This window comes from Medicago sativa, chromosome 5 (genome assembly GCF_051527215.1).
Source record: "Medicago sativa cultivar Bolivia chromosome 5, Bolivia_mono, whole genome shotgun sequence".
Taxonomy (NCBI): domain Eukaryota; kingdom Viridiplantae; phylum Streptophyta; class Magnoliopsida; order Fabales; family Fabaceae; genus Medicago; species Medicago sativa.
The window spans coordinates 1,874,613-1,890,000 of record NC_140753.1 but is presented as its reverse complement, the minus strand read 5'-3'; the positions used below and the strand labels follow the sequence as shown (position 1 = coordinate 1,890,000).

The 15,388-nt window shown below is 31.7% G+C and overlaps 2 protein-coding genes across 2 annotated transcripts; one reads left to right on the top strand and one right to left on the bottom strand.

The window, feature by feature from the left end:
* Positions 1-5,522: 5,522 nt before the first annotated feature.
* Positions 5,523-9,045, top strand: LOC146919017 (TOM1-like protein 1). The gene is made up of 3 exons (XM_085712282.1): positions 5,523-6,115; positions 6,928-7,179; positions 8,397-9,045. The coding sequence occupies exons 1-3, from the start codon at positions 5,597-5,599 to the stop codon at positions 8,823-8,825; spliced, it is 1,200 nt and encodes a 399-aa protein (XP_085568408.1). The 5' UTR covers positions 5,523-5,596; the 3' UTR covers positions 8,826-9,045.
* A 3,403-nt stretch (positions 9,046-12,448) lies between these two features.
* LOC146919016 (geraniol 8-hydroxylase-like) lies at positions 12,449-14,718 on the bottom strand. Its single transcript, XM_085712281.1, has 2 exons — positions 13,733-14,718; positions 12,449-13,305 (listed from the first exon to the last, which is right to left on the bottom strand). Exons 1-2 carry the CDS (start codon positions 14,657-14,659, stop codon positions 12,691-12,693), a joined length of 1,542 nt encoding a protein of 513 aa, XP_085568407.1. The 5' UTR covers positions 14,660-14,718; the 3' UTR covers positions 12,449-12,690.
* Between the last annotated feature and the right edge of the window lie 670 nt (positions 14,719-15,388).

Below are 15,388 nucleotides of genomic sequence, written 5' to 3'. Positions count from 1 at the left end.
TAATAATAATAATAATAAAATAAAAGTTATAACCAATAACAAACACATATAAGCTAAAAGAAAAAAGAAAAACACAGAAGATAGATATATAGGGTTTTCTCACATATATAAGCTTAAAAAAAAAAAAAAAAACACAGAAGACAGATATAGGGTTTTCTCACATGATTGGTACCGCCAACAAATTCTTTTACTGTGATTTCCTTCATGTCACTTTCACCATTCTCGTGAAATAAAGAAGCTTTCACCATGTTCATAGCATCAGAAGAACCAACCCCATCAATGGTAGTTGTAGCACCAAAAACATCCTCTTTCACCATGTTAATAGGATTAGAAGAATTGTTTTTACCTGAATCCATCTTGCTTGGTTTCCCACACCACCAACAACAAACCCTAACTCTAAGAATTGAAAATAAATGCGAAATTGTGAATGGCACAAAATTTCGTTCTCTCAATCCTTTACACAGAAGCAAGAAGTGGTAACCTTGTCCAATGAGATTGTATATATAGGTAACTGTGACGCAAAAGATTAAGCTATTTTTTTTGTTTATAATACATCTTGGTTGTTTTTTATTTTTTAGAGGATCTTGGTTAGTTTGTTTTTTTGTTAGTTTTTTAATTAAAGGTCCTCGTGAGCTTAGCACAGTTGGTATGAACAATGCATAATATATGCAAGGTCCGGGGTTCGAATCCCGGCCACCACAAAAAAAAAGTTTTTTAATTAAAGAGAAATCACTCATTAGGGTAACATTTTAAAAAAAAATATTTTTGATTCTTTTGAGTTTGTTATAACACATGTAACAAATAGATAAAAAGAAAATTCAAATATTAAAATAAAAGTGTAACAAACAAGATATAATTATATGTTCAGTTTTTTTTTTTCCATTGTCCTTTAAAAATTGTAACAAATTAGATGAATATATTTATACTTACTTTATATAAAGAAAATATGAGATTCTGGGCTGGCTTTTTCATTATCCAAATTATACCATTGAACAACTTTTTCTATAATAATGATTGTTGTTTGTATCATTATAAATGTAAGAATTTAGATTATATATATTTTTGTTATATTGTTGATGTTATTGAAATAGATAAACATGGTTAGTTTAGTTTGTTATAATATGAAAGCAACAAGCATTTATGTTTTTACTTTTAATCAAAATCAAAATTTCATTAAAAAAAACAACGTTCATAATTCTCAAACGTTAGTGTAATAAAAAGAGCAGAAAGATAAGCATGTGAGTGTCCGTCTTTTTGCTAGTTTTTTTATATAAAAAAATCACTTTTTGCATTTTTAAGTGTTTGTTTAGGATTTTTTAAAAAATCATTTTATAATAAAAAGAATTATTTTAACTCTAAAATGAAAAGCTACCGAGATTAGCTTTAAATTTTTTCAATAACAATGAGGTAACACATGAACTAACTAGTTAAAAAAATGATTGTTTTTTTTTTGTAGTGAAAAAAAAATGATTGTTTGGTTAGTAAGCAAACACAAATAGGTTCATATTTTTTTTTATAAAATCTCTAAAAAAAATCTCTAGATTTTTCTAATAAAAAATATTTTTTTAAGTGAAAACAAACCCACCCCTATTCATAATTTTCTCGCTGCTAAAAATCAGACTGCATTTGTTTTTAGATTTTTTTAAAAAAAATCTATTTTTTATAAAAAAAAAAAATTGTCATTTTTAAGTGTTTGGTTAGGAATTTTAGAAAAAACATTTGATCAAAAAAATCTTTTTGACTCTAAAATGAAAAACTATTAAGATTTTCTTTTCCAAAATCTACTTTTTATAAAATAAGGAGGTAACTCATGAACTAGAAAAAATCAAGGTCCGATTGTTACGGATTAAAATAAAATGATTTTGACATAAAATAATTTAGAGATTATTTTTTAGATATTTTTATGAAAAAACAAAATCTATTTTGCGTTTGTTTACGATTATAAAAGTCACTTTTTTAAAAATAATAATAATTTAGTTTGTTTGGATACAACTGTATATAAGAGATTTTTTTGTTATAAAATTAGTTCAATCTTTTGACGCATATTTTCTCTCGCCACTAAAAATATATATTTTTTGAAAGGTTACTCTTAGAGCCCATACAATTATTTTGTTACTGAAATAGTAATTTAGTTGTGTGCAGGTCGGGTCTAAAAATGGTTACAATTATCATATCATGTCTCTTATTTTATCCATCAAACGTATCTTAAAAGTAATTATAATTAAAGTCACAAACATTTTTAATAAGCCAGCTATTACATTTAATTGATCTTTTGCCCAAAATATATTGATAGTGTATATGAATTAAATCTATAAATTTATGAATATTATAAACTATTTATTTCAAACAGATTGTACTTGATTCTTTATTTAATTAATTATTATTTAGTAATTATTTGATTAATTATTAGTATCCTAAATATTAATATTTTCATCAATTAAATAGTTTTTGGATTAATTAGAGTTCTTGTATAAGTTAAAATTCTAAATAGAAAAAGAAATAAAATACAAACTTCCTCTTTTCCAAATATTTAATGTTATTTTTTCTATTATACTCTTAATTATTTATTACTACTTTATCTTTTTTCAATTATTTAATTCATCTTTCTCAAACCATTAATGAAAGATACTTTTATAAAAGAACTCGCAATTTATCTTTCTCATATAAAATTAATTGCAATTTTTAATTTGTGTGAAATTTCCAAAACGACCTATAATTTGGTACAGATGAAATAAACTATTACGCTAAATTTCCAAAGTCAAAAGATGATGTAAAGTATGTTTGATAGTTTTGCTGAGAAATAATGCTAACAATTACTAACAATATTAATATTAGTCATTTAAAAAATATCAAAAGAGTTAAAAGGCCTCATTCTCAGTAACATAGAATATAAAATATAATTTAATGTTCTCAAGTTTAACTTTACATCGGAAAATTGAAAAGTATGTTCGGACTACTCGTCAACTGTTCGATATAGAGTTCTTCGTTACTGAATTACAATCAAAGTCGTAGACTGGAGAATTGTTCTACATTATATTATTTGATTATGTTTAACTCAATTGATGTATTTAAATTTTCTAAAGTATTCAAGTTTTACCGAAGTTCATATTTTTTTTGAAAATTTATCTTGGACTCTAGTACCAGACATCTTTTTAGATGTAAAACAAAACCATGTTTTCCTTGTAAAACTGGTATATGGACAGTGTCATCACATGAATGTATCTATGAGTTGCGAAAGTGTCTTAGTTTGTGTGCATATATATAAACGAGTATGATGGTTCTCGAGTTAGATAAGATTACATAGATGTGAAAACACTCTCAAAATAATTTTAACACCAATTTAACATAGAAATATACTTTTTAATTGAACATTATGACATAGTTTGATTCATGTAGTCAGTTCGATTTAGTATAATATTATGACGTTGGTAGAGATATGACATAATGTGACTTTTATCATATAAATGAGAAAGTTTGAATGATTAGCAACAAAAAAAAAGTTTGAATGAGTTGAGTCCAAATGTTCATCTGAGTTGGGAAATGTCTCAAAGCTCAAAGAGCACCAACAAAATTATTTACATATTATCGAACAACGTGGTCCTTGCCCTAATGACATAAGTTAAACACATCCTCCTATAAAATATTAGTCATTCGTTTATTATAGTGGCGCCTTCTAACATTCACAAGTAAAGTAGGTTATAAAAGACAAACGCGTTATGAGTAATTTTAATAAGATAATTGATCGATTGCACAACATAATTGATCGATTGCACAACCATTGTTGGAACAACATTTTCTTCCTTTTTTTAAAATATAAACAATAGAAAGACGAAAAGAAATAGTAAAAACACAATGTAAATATAAAACAAAAAATTATAACAAAATAATTATACAAATATCATTTTTCTTTTAATAAACTAAAACTCTAGACAAAAAATGAAAATGGAACAGGTGTTGATTTTCCACCTTATCTTTAGACCTGGCCTGCACACGCCTTTGTTTACCAAATCCAACACAATATAGCCCCAACATCATTTTTTTAGTAATACAAACAATATATTTATTTGTTCACAAATCTTAATTCAACCAATAAAAATGTTAAAATTATTATATTAAAAATTGTAATTAAAGTTTGAATATTGACTCTTTTCATTTATATGGGTAAGTTTTTGTCTATTTACAAATGAATGTATTTAAAACAAAAATTCCATACAAAAATAATCTTGCAAAATAAAGAAATTTTGATGTCATAAACTAATCAGAGATCTTTTTAGAAGATAATAGTGAATTTGGTTGTACTATATATGTTTGAAGACAATTGTTTCATAATAGTTTTTAGAACTCTCACATCGAATTTAATATAGAAGAAATTTTGATGTCATAAACTAATCAGAGATCTTTTTAGAAGATAATAGTGAATTTGGTTGTACTATATATGTCTGAAGACAATTGTTTCATAATAGTTTTTAGAACTCTCACATCGAATTTAATATGAGGCAAACTAATAAGATCATTCATTAGTTGACACAGATAGTCTCATATAATACTTACTCTCATATTTAAATTGATGTGCCGTCATATATTTGATACATTTTAACTAATAAAATGCAATGAATTGCTTCTTAAAAAAAGAATTTAGACGACCTTTTAACAGATGAAAACGAAGTTTGAAGTTCCGAGGAAAATTCATAAACTGGCCTGACATCCTTACTTTAGTTACACGGCACACAAAAAGATTCAATCAACTATAATAGGACAAATATAAGAACCTCTTAAATAAGTTAATAAGAAATCCCTAAAAAAAAGTTAATAATAAGAAAGCATTCATCTTTAAATTTTAGAAATTTTAATTTTAAATTACAGCATTTCATATAAACTCAAATATATCCCTTAAAAAAATATAAACTCAAATATAATTTATTTTACGAAAAATAATTATGTTATTTGGTGTCACTTCACTTGTTACCTTTCATTTTTTTTCCATACATAAATTCTTTCATTTGGATATGATCAAATTCGCACATAATTAAAATTAAATATAAATATATTTATCTATAAATATTCAACATTTTTTTCTCACTTTTGCTTAGACGCAGCCGATGATGTTCATCTTTTTCAACTAGTAATAGTAAGATTTTTCTTAAATCAAAGTAGCTCTACGTGGAGGTGTGAAGACTAATTCTTATAGGAGAATTAATTTCTCCCAACATGTATTTTTTCATAAGTACCACCAGAGAAAATTATTAATCACACAAGGGTACAAGTTCCTTTTAAATACGCTATTTCCCACTTATTCATCTTTTAAGAGATGAATTTATAATCACTATACTTCTTAAAAAAAAAACAAATTATTTAAATATTCATTCCTTAAAAAAACAAAAAAGTTATTTAAATATTCAATTCAACTAACTTAAGAAAAAGTACTACTTACATGTGTTTATTTTAAAAAAAGAAATAAAAAAAAAAAAAAAACTATTCTTCAAGACTTTAACTCACTTGTTACGCGTTTTCTCTACTTTTCCACCAAACCCTTTCTTCAACCTTATTCTTCTAACCATTTTCGTTTCTTCAAAATTGATTCTCAGAGAGTGAAAAAATGAGCGATAATTTGATGGAAAAAGTGAACGCATTCGGTGAAAAGCTAAAAATCGGGGGTGTAGAAGTAGGTAGAAAAGTAACAGAAGGAATGAGTTCAATGAGTTTCAAGGTTAAAGAATTCTTCAACGGTCCAAATCAAGTCGATAAGCTCGTCGAAGATGCTACTTCCGAAGCACATGAAGAACCTGATTGGGCTATGAATCTCGATCTATGTGATTTAATCAATACTGAGAAAGTTAACAGTGTTGAATTGATCCGTGCTATTAAGAAACGGATCATGATTAAAACTCCTAGGGTTCAGTATTTGGCTTTGGTTTTGCTTGAAACTGTTGTTAAGAATTGTGAAAAAGCTTTTTCTGAAGTTGCCGCTGAAAGAGTTCTTGATGAGATGGTTAGGGTTATTGATGATCCTCAAACTGTTGTTAATAATAGGAATAAAGCTTTGGTTATGATTGAAGCTTGGGGAGAGTCTACTGGTGAACTTAGATATCTTCCTGTTTTTGAAGAAACCTATAAGGTGGTTCCTTTTTTTTTTTTTTTGCATTTTAATTTTATGATTATTGATTTTTATGATGATGATGATGATGATGTTGTTGATATAAGTGTTATTGAATTTCTATTGTTGTTAGCTATGAAGCACAGACACTGACACGTAGACTAGTAATAATTTGAAAAAAATAATTAATTGAATGTAATCACATGTGTCGGTGTTGGACACTGACACATGTTGGACATCGGACAAGCCTTCGACCAGAAGTGTATAGAGGTTGTTAGAGCATTATATGATGATAATGATTATGATGATGAGTTCACACAAGTAATAGATTGAAAAAATCGTGTAATTGAATGTGATCATATGTGTCCTTCTATTAGAAGTGTCGGTGCTATGGAGGTTGTTAACGATTGTTATTGAGCATGATTTATGATAATGATTATGATGATGATTTTGAAACAATTTTGGTAGATGCTAATAATGTTATCTGCAATTGAATTTCTATCGTTGCTAGCAATCTTAACTATGAAGCACTGACACAGGCACCAGGCACCAGACATGACACTGACACGTCTACACCGGTAATAATTTGAAAATATAGCATAGTTGAATATAAAAACATGTGTTAGTGTCGTGTCGGACACTGGACACAACTTCGATTTGAAGTGTTGATGCTACATAGATTGTTAATGAGCATGATTTGATGATAATAATTATGATGATTGATGATGATGATGTTTTTGAAACAAATCTAATAGATGCTAATAGTGTTATGTGTAATTGAATTTCTATTCTTGTTAGCAGTTGTTTATGAGGATGATTTTTTTTGTTTGCAGAGTTTGAGATCAAGGGGTATTAGGTTTCCTGGTCGTGATAATGAAAGCTTGGCTCCAATTTTCACTCCTCCTCGATCAGCTACTGTGCCAGAGCCACCTCATGTGGATGATATTCCGCGTCAATTTCAGCAGGATGTTCCTGTGCAGGGTTATACAGAAGAACAGACAAAGGAAGCCTTTGATGTTGCGAGAAATAGTATTGAGCTTCTTTCTACCGTGTTATCATCTTCACCGCAACAGGATGTTTTGCAGGTTTCTTTTTTGTATTGTTTTGTTTTTTTAGTTGCATTTTTTTTTTCTTTCAATGTGCCGTGTTTGATGCACTCTTTTTATTTGGCATGTTTTGAAGTAGAATGTTGTGTTGCGGATAGATCATGGTAGGTGTAGCATGTGTGTTGCATTGACCGCGACAACTGTTTTGGCCTGTGGTTTTTGTCTTTGTTTTTAGGGATTGTTTAGGAGTTGGGATATGGGAGGGAAATAGAATGGAAGGGTATATAACTTTAGAGGAAGGGAAGGGAAAAAGGGGAAGGGAAAAAGAGGAAGGGAGAATAGACTACCTTGTTTGCAAGTCAAAACCCCTCTGATTTTAGGGAATTCCATAAAACAAGTAAAACAGGGTTTTGAGTAGTTTCTAAAAATTTCCCAAACACTACTCCCCACTATATAAATCTCTCGAGCAAAGGGAAAGTCTAGCCATAACTATATGCCTCTCGCAACCCCCTTCGCCCGACATAGCCTTTGGTATATGCACTTGGCAGAGGTTATAAAGTATATAAATGATGTTAGTTTTGCGATGTTATACATATTCTAATGTTTGGGTTATTGGACTATTTACAGGGTTATTGGAATATTTAAATATGCGAATGTACAATGTTGTGAAATAAAATATAGTTTTGAAAATTGGTCCTCTTTTGAGATAGTTGAGAGAGTGAAATTGATATTTTCTATGGGTGTGTCTACATACATCTGATGTTTGCTATAGCTAATGTAGATTTTTTTTTGGAACAATTCACTTTCTTTAGATTCTGGCAGTGAGTTTTTCCCCTTGACCACAATAAGACATGGTTGGGTATTGTTTATATGGGTTGATTATATGGGATATAATAATGGGTATTGAAGTGAAATACTGAAATGTGCTATTTATACTTAATTGGACAACACCCACAGAAGAACTTATCCTACTATGTTTAGTTGTGAAAAGAGTTATTACCAGTCAATTTCAAATCGGTGTGTGATTTCTGAACGCTAAGATAGTAACTTGATCACGGCCTTGTATGATTTCTGTACATTCATCTCCACCCTTCCAAAATGGAAAATTGTTTCGTACTTATTACTCTATTTCCTTGTAAGCTTCCCAAATGAGGAATACATAAATCTTGGCCAGTCAATGTTCCATGTTAGGGAATGAGCATATTGTACCAGGCATCTGTGAGTTACCTAAATGTGATCTTTATTTCCATCTACAGGATGATTTGACCGCCACACTTGTACAGCAGTGTCGTCGCTCTCAAATTACTGTCCAGCGTATTGTTGAAACTGCTGGGGATAATGAAGCAATTCTTTTTGAGGCCCTGAATGTTAATGATGAAATTCTAAAGGTTCTTACCAAGTATGAGGAGTTGAAACCACCTCCAGTTGCTCCACTTCAACCTGAACCAGCTATGATACCTGTTGCTGTCGAGCCAGATGAGTCACCTCGTCATCTTGATGATGCTAAAGAGGACTCCTTGATTAGAAAGCCAGCTGGATCAAGACCTGGTGTCCAGGGAGGGAACAATGATGACATGATGGATGATCTTGATGAAATGATTTTTGGGAGTAAAGTTGGGGGCGCATCAGATGGAGGACATGACACAAAAAAACAATCTTCTAAAGATGATCTCATCTCCTTCTAAGCTGCACTACTAATAATCGACCTTGGACTATCTTTAACGTACTATTACTTTCATACGTAGTTGTTGATTGTGAATTTTCTTCATGATTTCAGATTGCTGGTTCCATGATTGTTATTATTAATTATTGCATTTTTCTGCAATTTATGTTTGAAATATGGTATATAAGTTCTTGACAAGGTATAGGTGATGAGATATCTGAAGAAACAATGGGTTTCATTCATATTCTTTATTATCTGTTACTTTAGTGACTACTGACTACTATGACTCCCCCTACCTTTTCTCTCCCTTATTTATCTAGGCTTCTAAATTGTAGCCTCTGGCCAAACGCAATGAGTTAGGCTGCTAAAAAAAAAAAATGTCACTATGGGCTATTTTGACTCGACTCAGTTAACCGGTTGGCTGCGGATTCGAGTATAATTGACTTCTATTTTTTAGTAAGCTACTCTTATTCTTTTACAACCCTCTTCTATATTTTAGAGTTGACTTCAAATCCCCTGCCACCAACCTCCCCACCACCAGTAGAACTGTCACTCCTCTTCTATTTGTCGTAGACTCATGGTTGATGGTAGTGGCCTCTTGGGTGCTGTCTTTTGTAGCCTACCATTTATCACGGGCTTATTACTCTTGGTTGCTGCATGAATAGGTTGACCTTTGCCACAGAAAAGACCAAATCCATAATTTTCCTGTTTGCAAGCCTGTATTGAGACCTCCCTTTGCATCCCCTTTATTTATTCCGTAATTTAGATTCAGTGGCAGATATCTGGATCATGAATAAGTGCATGGTTATTCCAAAATTTACAAATTGATATTGATTCTAAAATCTCACGCTTATGAGTATATAGATCTTATAAAAACAGAGGAAGTTGAGACTAATTTAGATTCGATTGAATCCCACATATTTTGTTCATAAATAAATGTATACCTGTTAGAAAAAAAATTAAAATTGAAATCCAGAATACCAACAAAAATGGGTCTGTGGCAACATTGTAGATCAATTTATTATTACTCCTCTTGTTCACAAAATTTATTATTACTCCCCTTGTTCAAAAATTTATTATTACTCCTAATTATATAATTATAAATTTAAGTATTATTTTTTACCACTTCTCTTCAAATCAAACACTTTCATTCTATCTTTTATTATATCCAATTAAATTAATTTTTTTTTTAAATTAACTGAAAAAAAACTATTTTTTTCTACCAAAAAATAAAATAAAAATTAATTTAAAAAATTTAAAACTTTCAAAATATGTGGCAGCCTCCCTATTAAATCACTAAAAAATTTACCTTTTACCACTACATTTATATCTTCATACCTACAAACCATAAAAATTCCAATTTTACTCATTTTGCCATTTGATTTCAGTCACAATTTTTTTACCTCGTTTCTTTTTTGAATATAATTGTATGGTTTGGCGTGTATGTAAAAATAAGGTTGCAAAGACTACATAGTATAGCTTTTGAAAAATCACAGTGGATCGCTTTGATTCTAACATATCCAGCGTCATACCAAAAATATGGTAAATTGTTGATGCTACATTAGCTCCCAAGGAAATTCCACCGTCTAAGGTTAACTAGTGATGGGTATAAGGCCTACCGCGGGGAAGACAGTGACCAGGTTCCTAGTAGGATTGTTCAGAGATCTGCTGATTGGAATAGTTTACTTTTCAGAGTAGATTAGGATGTTGTTACTTGTTAGGAGCAAAGGGTGACTATAATAATGTCTCTCATCTCATAGTGTGTCATTAGTTACTCAAACCTGATACAACCCTTTTTAGTTTGCATGCTTAGTTGGTTATATAGGCTGGTGTGAGGGGACCAGAAATTTTTTACATTACCTGTAGCTACTTTGATGTTACAGGATAAAGCATATACTCATTCAAATAGACCTATAAATTATAACATGATTACAAGATTAGTGCACTGTTTTATATTAAAAGATTGATAAAACTACAAAAAGTACTGATAGACAACTCATATTAGTACTCATGAAGTGGATCACAATTTTCTTTTGGTTATATATGCTTCTACTATTCAGGGTTCTTTATGTATAAAACATCTAAGTGGGCTTGGTCAAGCCATTATATTTAGAGTGTTACTTTTCCCACCCTATGACCTTCTCGCGCGCCCTGCAAAAATTCCAAAAATACTCCTGGTTCGGATTATGTTTTCCGGACCATATTGTTAGTGTTTCCGGATTATAAAATCCGAACAAAGACGATATGAATATTTTGTGTCTTTCTTTGATGTCAAGGGTCTCTGTTGACCGTTATATGAACCCCACACAAGCTGAAATGCTATTGCAGGGTTCATAGGAACGGTCAACAATGACCATGACACCACAAACACTCCTACAAAACTTAAAAAATTTGAAGAGAATGGCAGAAAAGAGGTGAAGAGAGTTCCGGAAATTATAATCCGAACAAAGACGAAATGAATATTTTGTGTCTTTCTTTGATGTCAAGGGTCTCTGTTGACCGTTATATGAACCCCACACAAGCTGAAATGCTATTGCAGGGTTCATAGGAACGGTCAACAATGACCATGACACCACCGACACTCCTACAATACTTAAAAAATTTGAAGAAAATGGAAGGAAAGAGGTGAAGTGAAGAATGAATGTATTTGTTGAAGATGGAAGCCTATTTATAGCCTTAAACAAGTCCTAGGTCATTAATACAATCAATGAAAACGTGTTAGTAGTTGTAACCGTCCAACCACTAATTGATGGCACTCTTTCAAAAGAAGCCAAGCAATTTTTCAAAAGAAGCCAATGCTGAAGCATTCCGGATTATACATTCCGGAATGTCCTTAGCCCTACAAAGAAGTGCAAACGTTCCCCTCGTTCACCATATGAGCACCATAATCGCACTAATCCGGAAAATATATTCCGGAATTCAAAGGTGCATTCCGGATTGTATATTCCGGAACGCCTCAGTGCCATGGCCGGTGGTCTGCACCACACGCATTTGTCGGTGGTCAAGTCAAAAAAACGTGTTTTACCACGTTTTTTGACTGCATTAATGGTTTCCCAACCATTTTTCACCCACCCCTCCCTATAAATACCCTTCCAAACCCCACCATTTCTCACACCATCCCTCTCCTCCTCTTCTTCCTTCTACAACCATGGTTTTCCATCGTTGGCCTTTCATAGATAAGGGCCTCGTTGAAAACTTTCAGTGTTTGTATGAACGGTCAATGAGGATGGAACCGCGCTGCAACGAAGGGCGGTTCATCTGAGGGTCATGTGGGTCAGTGTGGTTATTAGCTTTGCCTGTCGGGGCGTAAGTCTGAGCACCCCCTACCTCCCTCAGGGGCATTGGTTTCTTCTTCCCGCCCTCCTCTTCCCCCCTCCTCCGGTTTTCCTCCAATAGCCAAGCTACTGCTATGTCCTATCACATAGCAGTGGTTAGGCTCTTAGGAGATTAGAATTAGGCTCTTAGGAGATTAGAAATAGATTTAGGATGTTATGTAATAAGCTTAAAAAGCTTGAAAATTATTGTAATGTATTGTTCATATATTAATAAAATGAGTTGTTTTTATGTTTGTGTCTTTTTATTTATGTTTTTTATTTTATTCGCATTTTATTTTACAAATTGTAGAGCTTAAAATTGCAAAAGTTCTGCTAAAATACATATCCGGATTTTATAATCACGAGACATCTGAAAATTACTAACAATACATTCCGGACTACGAAATCCGGACTAGGGGTAAAATTGGAAAAAAAAATAGGGCGCGCGAGGAAAGCCATAGGGTGGGAAAAGTAATACTCTTATATCTATTCATCATGTATGTTTACTCACACTACTATGTTTAATTTCCTTATACAGGCCATTTGTAAAAGAATTACAAGTTGATATGTAATTTAATTACTGATTTTGGTTGGAACAACTCTCAAGGGTTCACATTTTCTCAAGGCAAGTCCTTGTATTGCATCTTCCATGTCTATTTCTTCAGGTTTCATATCATTTTCTAGTTTCCAATCAAAAGAATTTAGCAATGATCCCAACATCATGTGCAACATCCTCATAGCCAATGGCAAGCCGGGACAAATTCGCCTTCCACTGCCAAACGGTGTGAGCTGAAAATTTTGGCCCTTGATATCGAGCTTTGTTCCCAAAAACCTCTCTGGTGAAAATAAATATGGATTATCCCATACTTCCGGGTCTCTACCAATATCCCACACATTAACGAAGATTTGTGCATCTTTCGGAATGGTGTAGCCATTGAGTTCTACATCAGTTTTTGCTTTTCTGGGGAGCAAAAGTGGAGCTATCGGGTGTAAGCGTAAGGTTTCCTTTATTATTGCTTGCAAGTAAGGGAGTCTAGTAATATCAGATTCCTCAATTGGATTTCCTATTCCAATGATTTCTTCAAGTTCCTTTTTGGCCTTTGACATTACATTTGGATTTTGAAGTAGTTCAGCCATTGCCCATTCTAATGTATATGTAGTTGTATCAGTTCCTCCAACAAGTAGATCCTGTTATAAACAATGGTAACAATAGTTATATAATCTATTAGATTGAAATTTTTTATAAATAAATAAAATGTACAAAAGTTCATATAGTTCAAAAAATAATTGATTCTACATCATATAACTTTATTAAAACATTATTAAAAATTGAAGCATGACATAAGATATCAATCGATGCGCACAAGTGCGCACACACAGATATTTAGAATGTTTATTTGTCCCTCCTGTTTCTTCAATAAAAACTCATCTGTCTGATTAATCTAGTAGCAGAGATATCAACACTCTCTGTAGTTAGATTAATCCGACGGATTAGCCTTAGAGAATGAAGGGAGCGGAAAGAATCCAAGTCCACAGAGAGACGTAGATAAAGTGGACAAGAGAAAGAGATATCAAACAATATGAGTGTAATAGTAGTAAGGGGATTAGAAAATACATGTAATAAATGTTCAATTTTTTCTCTATCCAACAACTCCTTTCCGTTTTCTTCTGGAATGTCGAGCAAGGAGTCTAGCATGTCGTTGTTGGTGACAAAACCATCTCCTTCTCGCAACTTCAACCTTTGGTCGATTATGTTGTCGAAGACATTGAACAACTTTCCAATATAAAACATATAGGTCTTTTTGATGCCTTGTGGATCAATCAACCTCAATAATGGGAAAAAATCAGCCATGTTTGGCTTTCCAACCGTCTCTGCCATATTCATAACCAAATCCTTATTCTCTTTATTTTCATTAGTACCTGCAGAGTTATTAGCAAAGTCTACAGAAAAAATAGTATTTGACAACAAATTAATTGAAGTCCTAAAAGCTACTTTTCCCATATCTATTGCTTCACCCTTAAGGCTCCTTTGAGAAACATAGCTGATGAGTTCATCTATCTTTTTACGCCTAATACATTGGTTTGCATCAAGACTCTTGTTGGAGAAAAGTTGATTTTTGCATACTTTTCTCATCTCTCGCCAAAGAGGCGAAAGAGGGAGGAATCCAACCCCAAACTGGTCGTGGTTGAAAGCCGTTAAAGCATGAGGTACGGTCCGGTCTGAGAGTAAGGAATCATGAGTTTGGAGTATCTCTTTGGCCATGTCGGCCGAAGAGACAACAATGGTTGTTACTTGGCCTAGTTTTAAACTTAATATTGGACCATAAATTTTGGCAAGTTTGGCTAATGATTTATGTGGCTTATTGTTCATTACAAAGAGGTTTCCAACTATGGGAAGAGGGAAAGGTCCTGGTAGAAGTTTTGAGTTTGTTTTGTTTCTCATTTTGGTTGCAAATAGTGAGTAAAAAACTTGTGTAACAATGAAAATTAACAAGAACATAAGTATATAACTCAGAATATCCATATATGGTATTGTTGCCATTTTGAAATAAGTAAAAATGATATATATGGAAGAAAGTTGTTATTAGCTTCTGTTGTGATGCTTTGGGTTCACTAGAGTGTCCTATTTATAGTGCATCTGAGTCAAACATTAGTAATTTTTTTAATTCATTAAAATAATAGTCACGTGTATTTGTTAATGATCATTGAATAATTCAATGTTATGATCCAGTTTTTTTATAAAAACAACGTAGATCATGAGAAGCATGTACATTTAGGTAAAAAAAAGTTGCGAGGAAGGTTATGTAAAATTTTGCTATCATCATACATAAATTGGCAAATAAAATTTACTGAATGAACTTGCCGCAAAAATTGTGATGAAAACCACAGTTTTTAAAATTGTTTTCTTCGTTTGAAAACAAAAATTTAACTTGCAACAACTATGAATAATATGATGTAACCAAAAAAAAAACTATGAATAATAGGAAACATGATTGCCTGATATAGGAAGTTTAACACATTCACGCAATCACGATATTGATAGGGTCAAGATCGAATGTGCGGTTCAAATTTCAATATAGTATTTTTGGTTCTTATAAAATTTGAAACTTCTAAATTTAATCCTTACTTAATTTTAATAGTTTTTTTAGTTCCTACAAAAATACTTTACATGTAGTTTTAGTCCCTACTGAAACAAAGTTTCTCTAATTATCCTTAAACTCTTAAATTTTTGAACGATTTTTTTGACACAAGTTTAGAACATTACAAAAGG